A 13,604-nucleotide genomic window follows, 5' to 3' on the forward strand; every position below is an offset into this window, starting at 1 on the left:
GATTTTCCCCCCTTTTTGCTCGCACCGATAACAATCACAAAAATAAAGAACTGACTCAGGTTCTAGGTTTATTTGAGTCAGTGGTTCAGTGGAACCAACCGGTCGCGATAACGGGGAGTTTTCACGCACATATTTGAACAAGTCCTCCCCCTCTGATAAACATTGAAGAAAACCTGTGGACAGTGCACTACAAACTACGAGAAAACAGCTAAAATTATTAACAATTGTCTGGAAATAGAAGGCGCGGCTGAAAACAACTCCGACTTCGACTCCGTTTGATAGAGCTCCTTAAAATGACCTGGGGATTTGTGACCTGTGGCCCCAACGAGGCTTTGGTTGTTTCGGGTGAATATAACAACTAACATATACCAATTGAAACAATCAGTGAACAATCAAAGTGCCAAATTGGGAATGACTAAAGATTTCAAAATAAAAATAAATCGCACCCCACCCCTCATATGACGTCAGTGCTTATTGATTTTTATGTACAACTACTTGTGATGCCAAGAAGAAGAAGAACACTCCGATGCCGTGCGCGCGCATTGGCGAACGGCGTTGCCGACGATTTGATTCTTTTTGTTTGTAAACAAACCGAATTTTGTATAATCTCTTGCAGGATGCTGCTACATGAAGCCGCTCCTGGTGCCCGGCGGCCGTGCCTTTGTCTGGCCCTCCATCCAGCAGGTGCAACGGTAAGTAAATCGCACAAAAATATAAACGCTCTTGATTCGACTCTGACGAAACTCCTAAACCACTGTAGAATCTCACTCAACACGATGACGCTCCAGGTGGAGAGTCCCTGCGTGTACACTAGCCAGGGTGTGCCCATTTCGGTGACGGGCATTGCCCAGGTGAAGGTGCAGGGCCAGAACGAGGACATGCTGCTGACTGCCTGCGAGCAGTTTCTGGGCAAGACAGAGGCGGAGATCAACCACATTGCCCTGGTCACACTGGAGGGACACCAGCGGGCCATCATGGGCTCCATGACGGTGGAGGAAATCTACAAGGACCGCAAGAAGTTCAGCAAGCAGGTGTTCGAGGTGGCTTCTAGCGATTTGGCCAATATGGGCATCACCGTCGTCTCTTACACCATCAAAGATCTGCGCGACGAAGAGGTGCGGTCCTAGCGTTACACAATCCCTTAGCTAAATCGCACTTTATCCTTTGTTGAACTAACCAAACCATTAGAGTAGACTTAGTCACGTCACTTCATTTGTCTCCCGATTAACCTTTTGTATATGCGTATCTCTTGCATGTCCATTTGGAATTACGTTCACGACACAGGGCGACTCAAAGGTGCGTATAGCCTGCTGTGTAGACTATTTCTGCTCCCTACTGCCGGACGCCAGCCCCTGTGTCTTTGTATAAGTTTTATAAATGCTTTTACCATTGTGCTCTTGTTCCTTTTCAGGGCTATTTGCGCTCTTTGGGCATGGCTCGCACGGCCGAAGTTAAGCGAGATGCTCGAATTGGCGAGGCTGAGGCACGGGCCGAGGCCCACATCAAGGAGGCCATTGCCGAGGAGCAGCGGATGGCTGCTCGCTTCCTTAACGACACGGACATCGCCAAGGCCCAGCGCGACTTTGAGCTGAAGAAGGCCGCCTACGACGTGGAGGTGCAGACCAAAAAGGCCGAAGCCGAGATGGCATACGAGCTGCAGGCAGCCAAGACCAAGCAGCGCATCAAGGAGGAGCAGATGCAGGTCAAGGTGATCGAGCGCACACAGGAGATTGCAGTGCAAGAGCAGGAGATACTGCGTCGCGAGAGGGAGCTTGAGGCCACCATTCGCCGCCCGGCCGAAGCCGAGAAGTTCCGCATGGAGAAGTTGGCCGAAGCCAACAAGCAGCGTGTCGTGATGGAAGCCGAAGCCGAGGCAGAATCGGTAATGTTAAACCACAATCCATGATGCACTCCACCCGAGTAGACCAAACCTTATTTGTCATTCCTCTGTAGATCAAAATCCGTGGGGAGGCAGAGGCATTCGCCATTGCAGCCAAGGCAAAGGCCGAGGCCGAGCAGATGGCCCAAAAGGCCGAGGCCTACCGCGAGTACCGCGAGGCGGCCATGGTGGAGATGCTCTTGGACACACTGCCAAAGGTGAGGAGTGCACTATAAATAAGGAATTTTCAGAGACATTCATTAATCAATATCAATTCCCAACAGGTGGCCGCCGAGGTGGCTGCCCCGCTCTCGCAGGCCAAGAAGATCACGATGATTTCGAGCGGCCAGGGCGACATCGGTGCCGCTAAGCTGACCGGCGAGATCTTGCAGATTGTTAACAAAGTGCCAGAGCTGGTTAAGAGCATGACCGGCGTGGATATATCTAGGGTACGTTCCAATTCTGAATTTATCTAAGGGCAGCCGGCGGCAGCAGCAGGAGACGAGCGGCATGGCAACAGCAGCGGCCGGCAGAAAGAAACCTTATACAAATGGCAATCAAAAGACTTGGTAGAGAAAATGTAGCAAACGAATGGCAGCCTGGAGACAAGAACTATGTCAAATTCGGTTTCCTGTTTGATTTTGTGTTGATTTTCGTTTAATTTCCACTTGTTTTCTCTTCATTTCAGTCCGTGCATGCTGGCTAAGTATCCAAATCAAAACCAAAAAGATATCCAAATTACACAATTCTGTACTCTCCAAACAATTACTGCAAACCATTAACGATCGAATACGTCGAACCAATGATTGAATATATAAATGCATTTGAAGTTTGTTTATAAATTACATTTTTACACTTACACACAAACATATATACATACTTTATAACTTTGTGCGCTAACCAAATTTTTGCAAAATGTTTTTACACACACACTCTCACAGCGGAGCAAAGGATATTTTGTATTCAATGTATATGTATTTATACAAGTGTAAGGCACAAAACGTGGAATAAAAATATTTCCGTACATAAAACGAGACTTTCAATTTAAATTTTTAGTTGTGCGTGTTTTTACCTATCGAAACACACATCTATCGATATCACGATATCGCTCATCCCCGAAATGGATGGTTGATGGCACTAACCATACAGTATATAGATGTGCCAGTTCATACAACGAAAGTGTCACACACCGGCTTGCGCTATCCGTACCCCAGAGTGACGTCATCATGAGAGAGAGAGCGCAGAGAGAACATCTTTGCATGTGTTAGTACACACGCAATATGTTTCGACAAAAATATGTGATTGTATGTTTTTTCAGATTTTTTGAACTCTCTCAGGTCTGATCTGTTTTGCCACCAGCATGTTTTAGTGTATGGGTGCCCATGCATTCTCACGTACTTTGCGTGTGTGTGTTTACTATTGCTGGCCGCTAGAACTGAAATTTGAGTTTGGTTCTTGTTTCGGGTCTTTTGATGGACTGACCTACCGCCACAAAATAAATGAAGAATGGGCAGGGGGTGGGGGTATGGTACACTAGGGCGCGGGAAACAAAATAAAATCTGTTATTTGTTTGATTTATACCACAAAATATAAAATATTACAATAATATAATTACACATTTATTTCCTTATTTTAAACAGGTTGATTATAAATTATACAAATTATGCAAACGCCGTCGGTTCTCGACGTTTTTGTTTATTATAACTAAAACAATGATGTATCTAAATATACAATATAAGAAAATATATATATATACTTAAATAAATATGCATAAATATAAATGGAATTGGTTTTACATATATTTCAAATCAATTGTCAATCGCGCGCTTTCCGACGGGAATCTGCAAAGTACAAATTTAGATACCGGTCGCACCTTGAATACTCTCATGGACAATACCCATAAATTTTATAATTTTATAATAATTCAATTATAAAATATCTTATGTACATACATATGCACATAAATATTAAAGTTTATTACATTCGTATATTGCATGAGGGTTTTCAAAATTACTGCTGCCCGGTCAGCGTCGAGTCGGTGTGTCTCGAGAGAAAGAATACAAAAACAAAATATGAATCGTCTGCGTGCTGAAACCGTAGGGCAGCGTGGTCGCTGATGTCTTTGGCGCGGCACAGTGGGACTCAGCCGAAATAGTAAAAAAATTGTATGAGTGCTTTAGATAAATTCTAATAGAGAATTTTCCAATCGAATTTTCCCACTGTGCCGCTCCAAAGACATCGGCGATCCGCGACCACCGCTTCGACGGTGCTGAGGCTCGAGAGTCCAGAATTGCCGAACAGACGAAACCGATGGGCAGCGGGGTCGCGGTAGAGACGAAGTACAGGCAAAAAGGGAATTGGAAAACTAAATTTGTACTTTGCAGATTCCCGTCGGAAAGCGCGCGATTGACAATTGATTTGAAATATATGTAAAACCAATTCCATTTATATTTATGCATATTTATTTAAGTATATATATATATTTTCTTATATTGTATATTTAGATACATCATTGTTTTAGTTATAATAAACAAAAACGTCGAGAACCGACGGCGTTTGCATAATTTGTATAATTTATAATCAACCTGTTTAAAATAAGGAAATAAATGTGTAATTATATTATTGTAATATTTTATATTTTGTGGTATAAATCAAACAAATAACAGCTTTTATTTTGTTTCCCGCGCCCTAGTGTACCATACCCCCACCCCCTGCCCATTCTTCATTTATTTTGTGGCGGTAGGTCAGTCCATCAAAAGACCCGAAACAAGAACCAAACTCAAATTTCAGTTCTAGCGGCCAGCAATAGTAAACACACACACGCAAAGTACGTGAGAATGCATGGGCACCCATACACTAAAACATGCTGGTGGCAAAACAGATCAGACCTGAGAGAGTTCAAAAAATCTGAAAAAACATACAATCACATATTTTTGTCGAAACATATTGCGTGTGTACTAACACATGCAAAGATGTTCTCTCTGCGCTCTCTCTCTCATGATGACGTCACTCTGGGGTACGGATAGCGCAAGCCGGTGTGTGACACTTTCGTTGTATGAACTGGCACATCTATATACTGTATGGTTAGTGTTGATGGTCAATGGTCGTCAGAATAGTCTATAATCAGCACTTTTTCGTCGGCTGCCAGCCTGGTATCATAACGGCCAACGCCGACACGACAATGGCAGGTCTCGCAAGACATTTGCACGAAAATTTGGTGGTTTTAAGAAAGTTTTCGGTATTTTTTAGGTAAAAATTGAGCAGACGACATATTTATGGTATATTTTTTAAGTGAGACTGTATATTTTGGTATATTTCTGGGGGTCGGACGGTATATTTTAACGATATATTTTCTGGTCACACTGCAGACAACTCAATTGCACGAAAATTTGGTGGTTTTTAAGAAAGTTTTCGGTATTTTTTAGGTCCAAATTAAGCCGACGATATATTTACGGAATATTTTTTAGGTGAGACGGTATATTTTGGTATATTTCTGAGGGTCGGACGGTATATTTTAACGATACATCATCTGGTCACACTGCAGGCAACTCACTTGCACGAAAATTTGGTGGTTTTTTAAGAAAGTTTTGGTCATTTGAAGCGCAATTAAATAGGTTGAAGTCCCGAATTTTATAAATTTAAGTTGCACAGTTAATCCACAAACAGTTTAACATGGCAGACTCCAAGGGGTAAGTGTATAAACTGCAAATTTGCAACGCTCAAAATGAATGCCGACAAAAGAGCGCTGGCTGGCCATTCGCTGAGACAGCGCTTCAATTTCGCGCAGTCATTGGCCTGACGGAAAAAAGTACGCAAAGGCCACATATGTACATATGCGAAGGAAAGTTGCAAAATGCAATTGGAGACTTCTCCCACGAGCCGTGAGGGGTTTTCTTTCAAAGAAACAGACATATCATGGCTAAAACAAACTTATGTACTTACTTACATATGTATTTAGTCTTGTACTCTGTTGCGAAACTAGGCCAATGCTAAGAAAATCGCCATTTGCTGTCTGCTGCGATTGTTGTTGTCGGTGGCATGGGTATGGCTGGCCGCCCTTTGGTTTCTTTGTTTTCCTTGTTATTCCGGACTCTGCAAATGCTGCAGAGTCCATATGGATGATGGTGCGTCAGCGTGCTTTTATGCGTGTGGGGAGGGAGGGGAGACGGAAAAGACTGTTCTCGAATAAAAAATGGATCTGACCCTATCGAATTTCTGATTTGCTCAACAAAGTATTATAGGGAATAAAATGATATCCTAGTATGCCAGGAAATCATAATCATTCTTATCATTCGTCGGAGTTTACTACTAAAAGATCAGCCTAGGGATCGAATAAAAGCGCGCTCATGTCGGGAGGGAATAATGATCCTCGTCCGCTCTTTGGCGCTGGAAAATATAGCAAGAACGAGGGTAGCAACAACGCAAATAATTCCATGGATCCCGATGAGGATGCAACTAGGAAAGATGCTCCGTCATCGTCACAATCGCCGTGGACTGAGGCTGGGGGCAGTGGGGGCAACACAATATCAAATCCGAAAACCTCTCATTCTAAAATGTGCGACAGAGAATTACCACGCTCGAGAAAACCGTGTTTGCTAAATTTCTTGTTTCCCTTACTCTTTCCCCTCACAGCGATGATCTCGCAACGGCGATTTTGAAGCGAAAGGATCGGCCCAATCGCCTGATCGTTGAGGAGGCTCAGAATGACGACAACTCCGTTGTGTCGCTTTCGCAGGTAAGTCGTCGTCATCCCTGGGCCACGTCATCAACGTCTCATCAACTGAAACCTCAACATTTGACCTTTGTACTACAATGCTCTGGCTCTCTCCCCTTTCCCCGCCACCCCTTTCATTGACAGGCGAAAATGGACGAGCTGCAGCTTTTCCGCGGCGACACCGTGATCCTGAAGGGTAAGCGTCGCAAGGAGACCGTGTGCATTGTGCTCTCTGACGACACCTGTCCCGACGAGAAGATCCGCATGAATCGCGTGGTGCGAAACAATCTGTGTGTGCATCTGTCGGACGTGGTCTCGGTGCAGTCGTGCCCGGATGTAAAGTACGGGAAACGAGTCCGCATCTTGCCCATTGACGACACCACCGAAGGCGTCACGGGCAATCTCTTCGAGATCTATCTGAAGCCGTACTTCTTGGAGGCCTATCGGCCCATCCACATGGGGGATAACTTCATTGTTCGCGCTGCTATGCGTCCCATTGAGTTCAAGGTGGTGCTGACCGATCCCGAGCCGTACTGCATTGTGGCGCCCGAGACGGTCATCTTCTGCGATGGCGACCCGATCAAGCGTGAGGAGGAGGAGGAGTCCCTCAATGCGGTGGGCTACGATGACATTGGCGGTTGCCGCAAGCAGCTGGCCCAGATTAAGGAGATGGTGGAGCTGCCTCTGCGCCATCCGTCGCTCTTCAAGGCTATCGGTGTGAAGCCGCCGCGTGGCATCCTCATGTACGGCCCACCCGGTACCGGCAAGACTCTGATTGCCCGCGCCGTGGCCAACGAGACGGGTGCTTTCTTCTTCCTGATCAACGGGCCGGAGATTATGTCCAAGCTGGCCGGTGAGTCCGAGTCGAATCTGCGCAAGGCATTCGAGGAGGCCGAGAAGAACTCTCCGGCTATCATCTTCATTGACGAGATCGACGCCATTGCCCCGAAGCGTGACAAGACCCACGGTGAGGTGGAGCGTCGCATCGTCTCCCAGTTGCTCACCCTGATGGACGGCATGAAGAAGAGCTCTCACCTGATCGTGATGGCCGCCACCAACAGGCCCAATTCCATTGACCCCGCTCTGCGTCGGTTCGGACGCTTCGATCGTGAGATTGACATTGGTATTCCCGACGCGACCGGCCGTCTGGAGGTGCTGCGTATCCACACCAAGAACATGAAACTGCACGAGGATGTCGATTTGGAGCAGATTGCGGCAGAGACCCATGGTCATGTGGGTGCCGATCTGGCTTCGCTGTGCTCGGAGGCTGCTCTTCAGCAAATCCGCGAGAAGATGGATCTCATTGATCTGGAGGATGACAAGATTGATGCCGAAGTGCTGGCATCTCTGGCTGTGACTATGGAGAACTTCCGCTACGCCATGACCAAGTCCAGTCCATCGGCTCTGCGCGAGACCGTGGTGGAGGTGCCCAACACCACCTGGACCGACATCGGTGGCCTCGAGAGCGTCAAGAAGGAGCTGCAGGAGCTGGTCCAGTACCCAGTCGAGCATCCCGACAAGTTCCTCAAGTTTGGCATGCAGCCAAGCCGCGGCGTTCTCTTCTACGGCCCGCCCGGTTGCGGTAAGACTTTGCTGGCCAAGGCCATTGCCAACGAGTGCCAGGCAAACTTCATCTCCGTCAAGGGGCCCGAGCTGCTGACCATGTGGTTCGGCGAGTCTGAGGCCAACGTGCGCGACATCTTCGACAAGGCCCGCTCGGCTGCCCCTTGTGTGCTCTTCTTCGACGAGCTCGATTCGATTGCCAAGGCCCGTGGCGGTAATGTGGGCGATGCTGGCGGCGCTGCCGATCGTGTGATTAATCAGATCCTCACCGAAATGGACGGCATGGGAGCCAAGAAGAACGTCTTTATAATTGGAGCCACCAATCGACCCGACATCATTGATCCGGCCATTCTGCGTCCCGGTCGTCTCGATCAGCTCATCTATATTCCATTGCCCGATGACAAGTCGCGCGAGGCCATTCTGAAGGCCAACTTGCGCAAGTCGCCGCTGGCCAAGGAGGTCGACCTCACCTACATTGCCAAGGTGACACAGGGCTTCTCGGGTGCCGATTTGACCGAGATCTGCCAGCGGGCCTGTAAGCTGGCCATTCGACAGGCCATCGAGGCTGAGATTCGGCGCGAGAAGGACCGCGCCGAGAACCAGAACGCGGCAATGGATGTAAGTGACCAGCATCTCCATAAATATCCATCCCTATTCTGTTCTATATCGGTATATTGTTGCTCCACAGATGGATGAGGAGGATCCAGTGCCGGAGATCACCAGCGCCCACTTTGAGGAGGCCATGAAGTATGCTCGCCGCTCTGTGTCGGACAACGACATCAGGAAATACGAGATGTTTGCTCAGACCTTGCAGCAGTCCCGTGGATTCGGACAGAACTTCAGGTGAGTGCCAACACTGACATACCGCATTGCCTTCCGAAACGATTTCCAACTCGAAAACCCTCCCTCTCTCTGTGGCAGATTCCCCGGTCAAACCGGCAACACCTCAGGGTCCGGCACCAATATGCCAGTAAATTCGCCAGGCGACAATGGCGATGATGATCTTTACAGTTAGATTTCTAGTTTTTACACTGCTAAACAACAACAAAAAACACAAAAAGAAAACCCAATTTTTTAAATGAATTTTTCCCCGTAAAACCCCGATAAAGCAAGCAAATTACATTCGCGGCAAAAAAAAACAACGTCATGGAATTCAGAGATACATTCAGTCTACATACAAAATCCAATAGCAGTTCCAAAACATGACCGATACCATCATCGCTTTTAGCCATGGATTGTAATACTAAATACCATTCACATTGAAACTTGGGACTAGGCTGGTGCACCTGGACCAACCGAATCCGAATCTATTGTAATTGGCGAAACAAATCGCACCACCTCTTACCATTCGTGCATTGTCGGTGGAGAGTGTCAGCGAGTGGCTCCGATAAATGAGTTTCTATAAACATAATTATAAAGGATACACATACAAATTAAACAACTGCGGTAGCGGATTGTGTTTTTAAAAAGTTTTTATTTTACTTCGAACTTCACTGATATAGATTTAAGTAGAGGGTCACAAAGGAATTCCGGGCCAAGGGATTGCGCGATCTTAATATTTAGCTAGACTTTGCGGTGTCGCTGCTGGATCAAGACTGATTTGAACTTTCTGATCTTTGCATCGTTGATCCCTTTCGGGAATCGTTTTTCTATAAACATTTCAATTGATTTCGCCATCCCGAGTATTAGATTTCGTCATCCAAAGAGAGAACTGTAAAAGGCCTAAAGTGCAGGATCTGCAGAAAGCCGGGAGTGAGATTGTTTATGAGAAGCCGGGTGTGGGCAAACATTGGTTTTCCATTTAGGCGAGTGTCAAAGAATGGGATTGCGGCGGGGGCGCTTGAGATTGTACATCTTAGAAATCAATTAGGCGGAGGCCCAAGATTGAAATTGTTTTCGTTTTGGAAAACCAAAGATTGTTTACAACTCGTATAAGAGCTCAATGGAATTGGGTACGTTAACTCCCCCCATTCTTAAATGTTTCGTCCCGATACATTTTGAAGTTCTGATAGAGCTCTAATTTCTTCTGACAGTATTTGAATGTTGCTTTCCACTATTTCTTCTGACGGTATTCTTATTGATTTAATAAGTACAAATTTGGTTAATTTATAGCAGAAGTAAAATAACATTAACAATATCAAAATGATTAAAAATAATGTTGTTAATGGTAAGGCCGTATTACCTAATGTTATAAGGGGATTTAAAATATTAACATTATCAAAAGAAAATTGCTTATCATTTGATTGTATATAATCAACTAATTCAAAATCGCTATATCTATGATGCGATATATATTTTAGAATTTTACCCTTATCATTTATGTGGCTTATATTATTTATTACAATTGTGTTGTTGAATATAAGGAGATACGATCCTAACAAAGTAGTATTGTCTACGATATTTTTGCCTGAAACTAATATGGCACCATCCTGAATGATGTCTATTTCTTTGTTTTTTTTCCCTTTTTTTAGTGCAGTTGGCTTTAAAGCCATTAAGTAAATTGGTGAAACAGGTACTCTTTAAATTTATTTGTGCGTAATTGTTAAAAGTTTCACTTTTAAAATTATTCATTAAATAGTATTTCTCCTTACATTCACAAACTTTTTCACTTATAACTAACATTCCATCATTTTGTGAGATGGCTCTTGCATGGTAAAACTTGCAAATATCTTTAATTTGAGGATATTTTATGTAAATGATTATTAAATCTGCATTTCGAATTATTTTAACCGTTGCAATGTCCAACAGATCAGACAGTTCAACATTATGTTTTTCATGCTTATAAATGTCCTCTATTTCGTTTTTATTTAAAATTTTTGTATTGAAAATGTTTACTTTTAAGAGGGTTATGGTATCAACTAAATTTAGTAGGTCAAAAGTTATTAATTTTAAACGATGCTTTCTCAGTATCGTTTCTTCATTGAAGATGACATTCTTTAATGAATTTGATAGCAATTCAATTTCTTTGAAAAATTTGGAATTTATTACAAATTGTTTATTATTATTTTCAGTTAATTCATTTACTTTATTTTGTATTTTCAAAAAGTCGTCATGATCAGGGCTGCCTGCTATCCATTTCCAAATGGTACCTAATTCATTTATTCCCCTTTCTTTCCGTTTTGGAACTAATTCTGAAATCATTAATTTTAATAGACTTAAGTCCATTGATATTTCCCACTCATCGTCTGAATTAATTGATTTGTTGACATATTTGGATTCTTTATCAATTATCTCTCTATAAAAACTCAAATTAGTAATATGGAAAAGTTCAGCGTATGTTTCATAAGTGTAAACGTCTCTGTCGTCTTTGAGCAATAGATAGTCACTATGCGTATAGTCAATTACTTCCGCAGTCGTCAATATAACAAAAGTCAGTATTAGTATATTCGCATACATTTTCTGGAAAAAATATTTAATATTTGATGTTATCTTTATGTATAATTCTGTTTCTATTGTTGATTATAATTTTATTCGGTCGATTTTCCTTAACTACCTGCTTTTTGTATCGGGATTGAAGTTTATTTCTTTCCCCGAATTTCTTTTCATAGACTACTTCTCCTATTTTATAATCTTTTTCTCTTCTATCTTTGTTATGTATCTTAAGCATTTTGGTCTGAGCTTCCTTAAGTAATATTGGATTATGTTTGTGTTCTATTTTGTTATACAATATGTCATATGGCATTTGATTGGTCGTTGAATGTATCGTCAGGTTATATTTCAGTGCCGCCCTTATTATTATTTCTGAATAATCTGTTAGATTTAGTTCATCCTTGATGCACCGCGCTATTTCTGTTAGTGTGGAATGTACCCTTTCTACCTGACCATTTGAGGTGCTGTGTCTGGGATCAGCATAATAAATAGTTAAGTTACTTCTTTGTATGAATGATCTAAATTGTGCTGAAGTAAAGCTTGGTTCGTTGTCAGTCATTAATGATGTTGCTAACGGAAAGTGTTGTAAAATTTCCATTACCTTATTTTCAATGTTTAATTTACTTTGAATTTCCTTGACCACCAAGTATTTGGAATAAGAATCTATACAAGTTATGAATGTTAGGTTTTGGGCATAGTATATGTCTAAGTGTAATTGATCTCCTTCTTTTGCTGGAATGGGAGCTTCCCCAATTGGAATTTTTACAGGGTGTCTCCGATATTTGTTTTTGTTACAGATCTCACAATTTTTTATATATTCTTTTAATTTTTTGTGCAGGTTTGGCCAATAATACAGCTTAGTTATTTGTTTGTAATTTTCGTCTAGTCCTCTATGGGCTCTGCAATGTGTTTCTTCTATAATTATAGCTTTATCTTCTGAATTTACTACATCTTGGAGGAACTTTCTTGTGAAGAGAAATTTATTTATGAAGTTTTCCTTTAGCTTATTTTGGATAAGGTATAAATCTTCTAAAGTGCAGTGTATTCCTGTGGTTAAGTGAGGCTGAATAAATTCTTTTAAAATGATTAGCAGATTGTCAACCGTATCAAATTCAATAATATGTCGGGTATTTTCATAAACTCTTACTAACTCATGAACTGTGAATCTCCCTTGCGCTAATAGTAGCTGCTGTTTAAATTGGTTTAGAGGCTTGCTAGTCTCTTGAATGACGTTTTCGAAACTACTCTCTGCTGAATGCTGAGTATTTATGTCTGATTCTGATTCTGTCTGGTCGACATCACTATCTGTCATATGATTTATTTTAATCCGAGATAACGCGTCCGCTACTACGTTAGTTGAGCCTGGCTTATAAATGATTTTTGGTGTGAAACTTTCTATGAAGTAATACCAACGTTTCATTTCAACATTTGGATTTTTTTGCGACATTGCAAAGGACAAAGGTTGGTGATCTGTATGTATTTCAATTCCACTCACTCCGTATAAATAATTTCGCAAATTTTTTAATGCCCATACAATAGCTAATAATTCTTTTTTATTAGTAGCATATAATTGCTCGGTTTTACTTAAAGTTTTAGAAATAAATGTTATGGGATTCCCATCTTGCGACAAAACTGCACCTATTGCTATGTCCGATGCATCTGTGGTTAATGTGAATTTTTTATTGTAATCTGGTTGTACTAATTCAATATGTGCTATTAAACTGTCCTTTAAATTATTAAATGCTCCAATTGCTGGTTCATCCAGCTGTATTAATGCTTTCTTGGATGCCCTTCGTGAAACTTTCCCATTTACTCCGCTCAGATATTTTGTTAAAGGTTTGGCAATTGTGGCATAATTTCGGACAAATTTTCTGTAATACCCTGTTAGTCCTAAGAAGCTACGTAGCTCTCTGATATTTTTAGGAATTGGATAGTTTTGTATTGTGGAGATTTTGTCTGGATCTGTTTTAATGATATTTTGGGAAACAATGTATCCCAGAAATTTGGTTTCCAATTGAAAGAATTTAGACTTTTCAAGTGAAATTTTCATGTTAGCGTTTTGCAATATCTGAATTATAT

General features: G+C 42.5%; 2 protein-coding genes across 4 annotated transcripts; both read left to right on the forward strand.

Moving 5' to 3' along the window:
* Window positions 1–95: 95 nt before the first annotated feature.
* LOC6590341 (flotillin-1) lies at window positions 96–2,721 on the forward strand. Of its 2 annotated transcripts, XM_002016262.2 has the most exons (8): window positions 96–345; window positions 617–692; window positions 761–1,115; window positions 1,285–1,296; window positions 1,412–1,882; window positions 1,954–2,097; window positions 2,164–2,328; window positions 2,568–2,721. In XM_002016262.2, exons 1-8 carry the CDS (start codon window positions 294–296, stop codon window positions 2,583–2,585), a joined length of 1,293 nt encoding a protein of 430 aa, XP_002016298.1. In that variant the 5' UTR covers window positions 96–293; the 3' UTR covers window positions 2,586–2,721. The 2 variants fall into 2 exon arrangements, with proteins under 2 accessions (XP_002016298.1, XP_026842463.1); XM_026986662.1 differs by lacking the exon at window positions 1,285–1,296 and having other exon boundaries at window positions 97–345.
* A 2,764-nt stretch (window positions 2,722–5,485) lies between these two features.
* On the forward strand, window positions 5,486–9,240 carry LOC6590342 (transitional endoplasmic reticulum ATPase TER94). Of its 2 annotated transcripts, none has more exons than XM_002016263.2 (5): window positions 5,486–5,568; window positions 6,512–6,614; window positions 6,738–8,774; window positions 8,845–8,999; window positions 9,078–9,240. In XM_002016263.2, exons 1-5 carry the CDS (start codon window positions 5,552–5,554, stop codon window positions 9,169–9,171), a joined length of 2,406 nt encoding a protein of 801 aa, XP_002016299.2. In that variant the 5' UTR covers window positions 5,486–5,551; the 3' UTR covers window positions 9,172–9,240. The 2 variants fall into 2 exon arrangements, with proteins under 2 accessions (XP_002016299.2, XP_026842462.1); XM_026986661.1 differs by lacking the exon at window positions 5,486–5,568 and adding an exon at window positions 6,237–6,434.
* The last annotated feature ends 4,364 nt before the right edge of the window (window positions 9,241–13,604 follow it).

The sequence above is a fragment of the Drosophila persimilis genome, unplaced genomic scaffold, assembly GCF_003286085.1.
Source record: "Drosophila persimilis strain 14011-0111.01,24,50 unplaced genomic scaffold, DperRS2 tig00000002-arrow-pilon, whole genome shotgun sequence".
In the NCBI taxonomy this organism is placed as follows: Eukaryota; Metazoa; Arthropoda; class Insecta; order Diptera; family Drosophilidae; genus Drosophila; species Drosophila persimilis.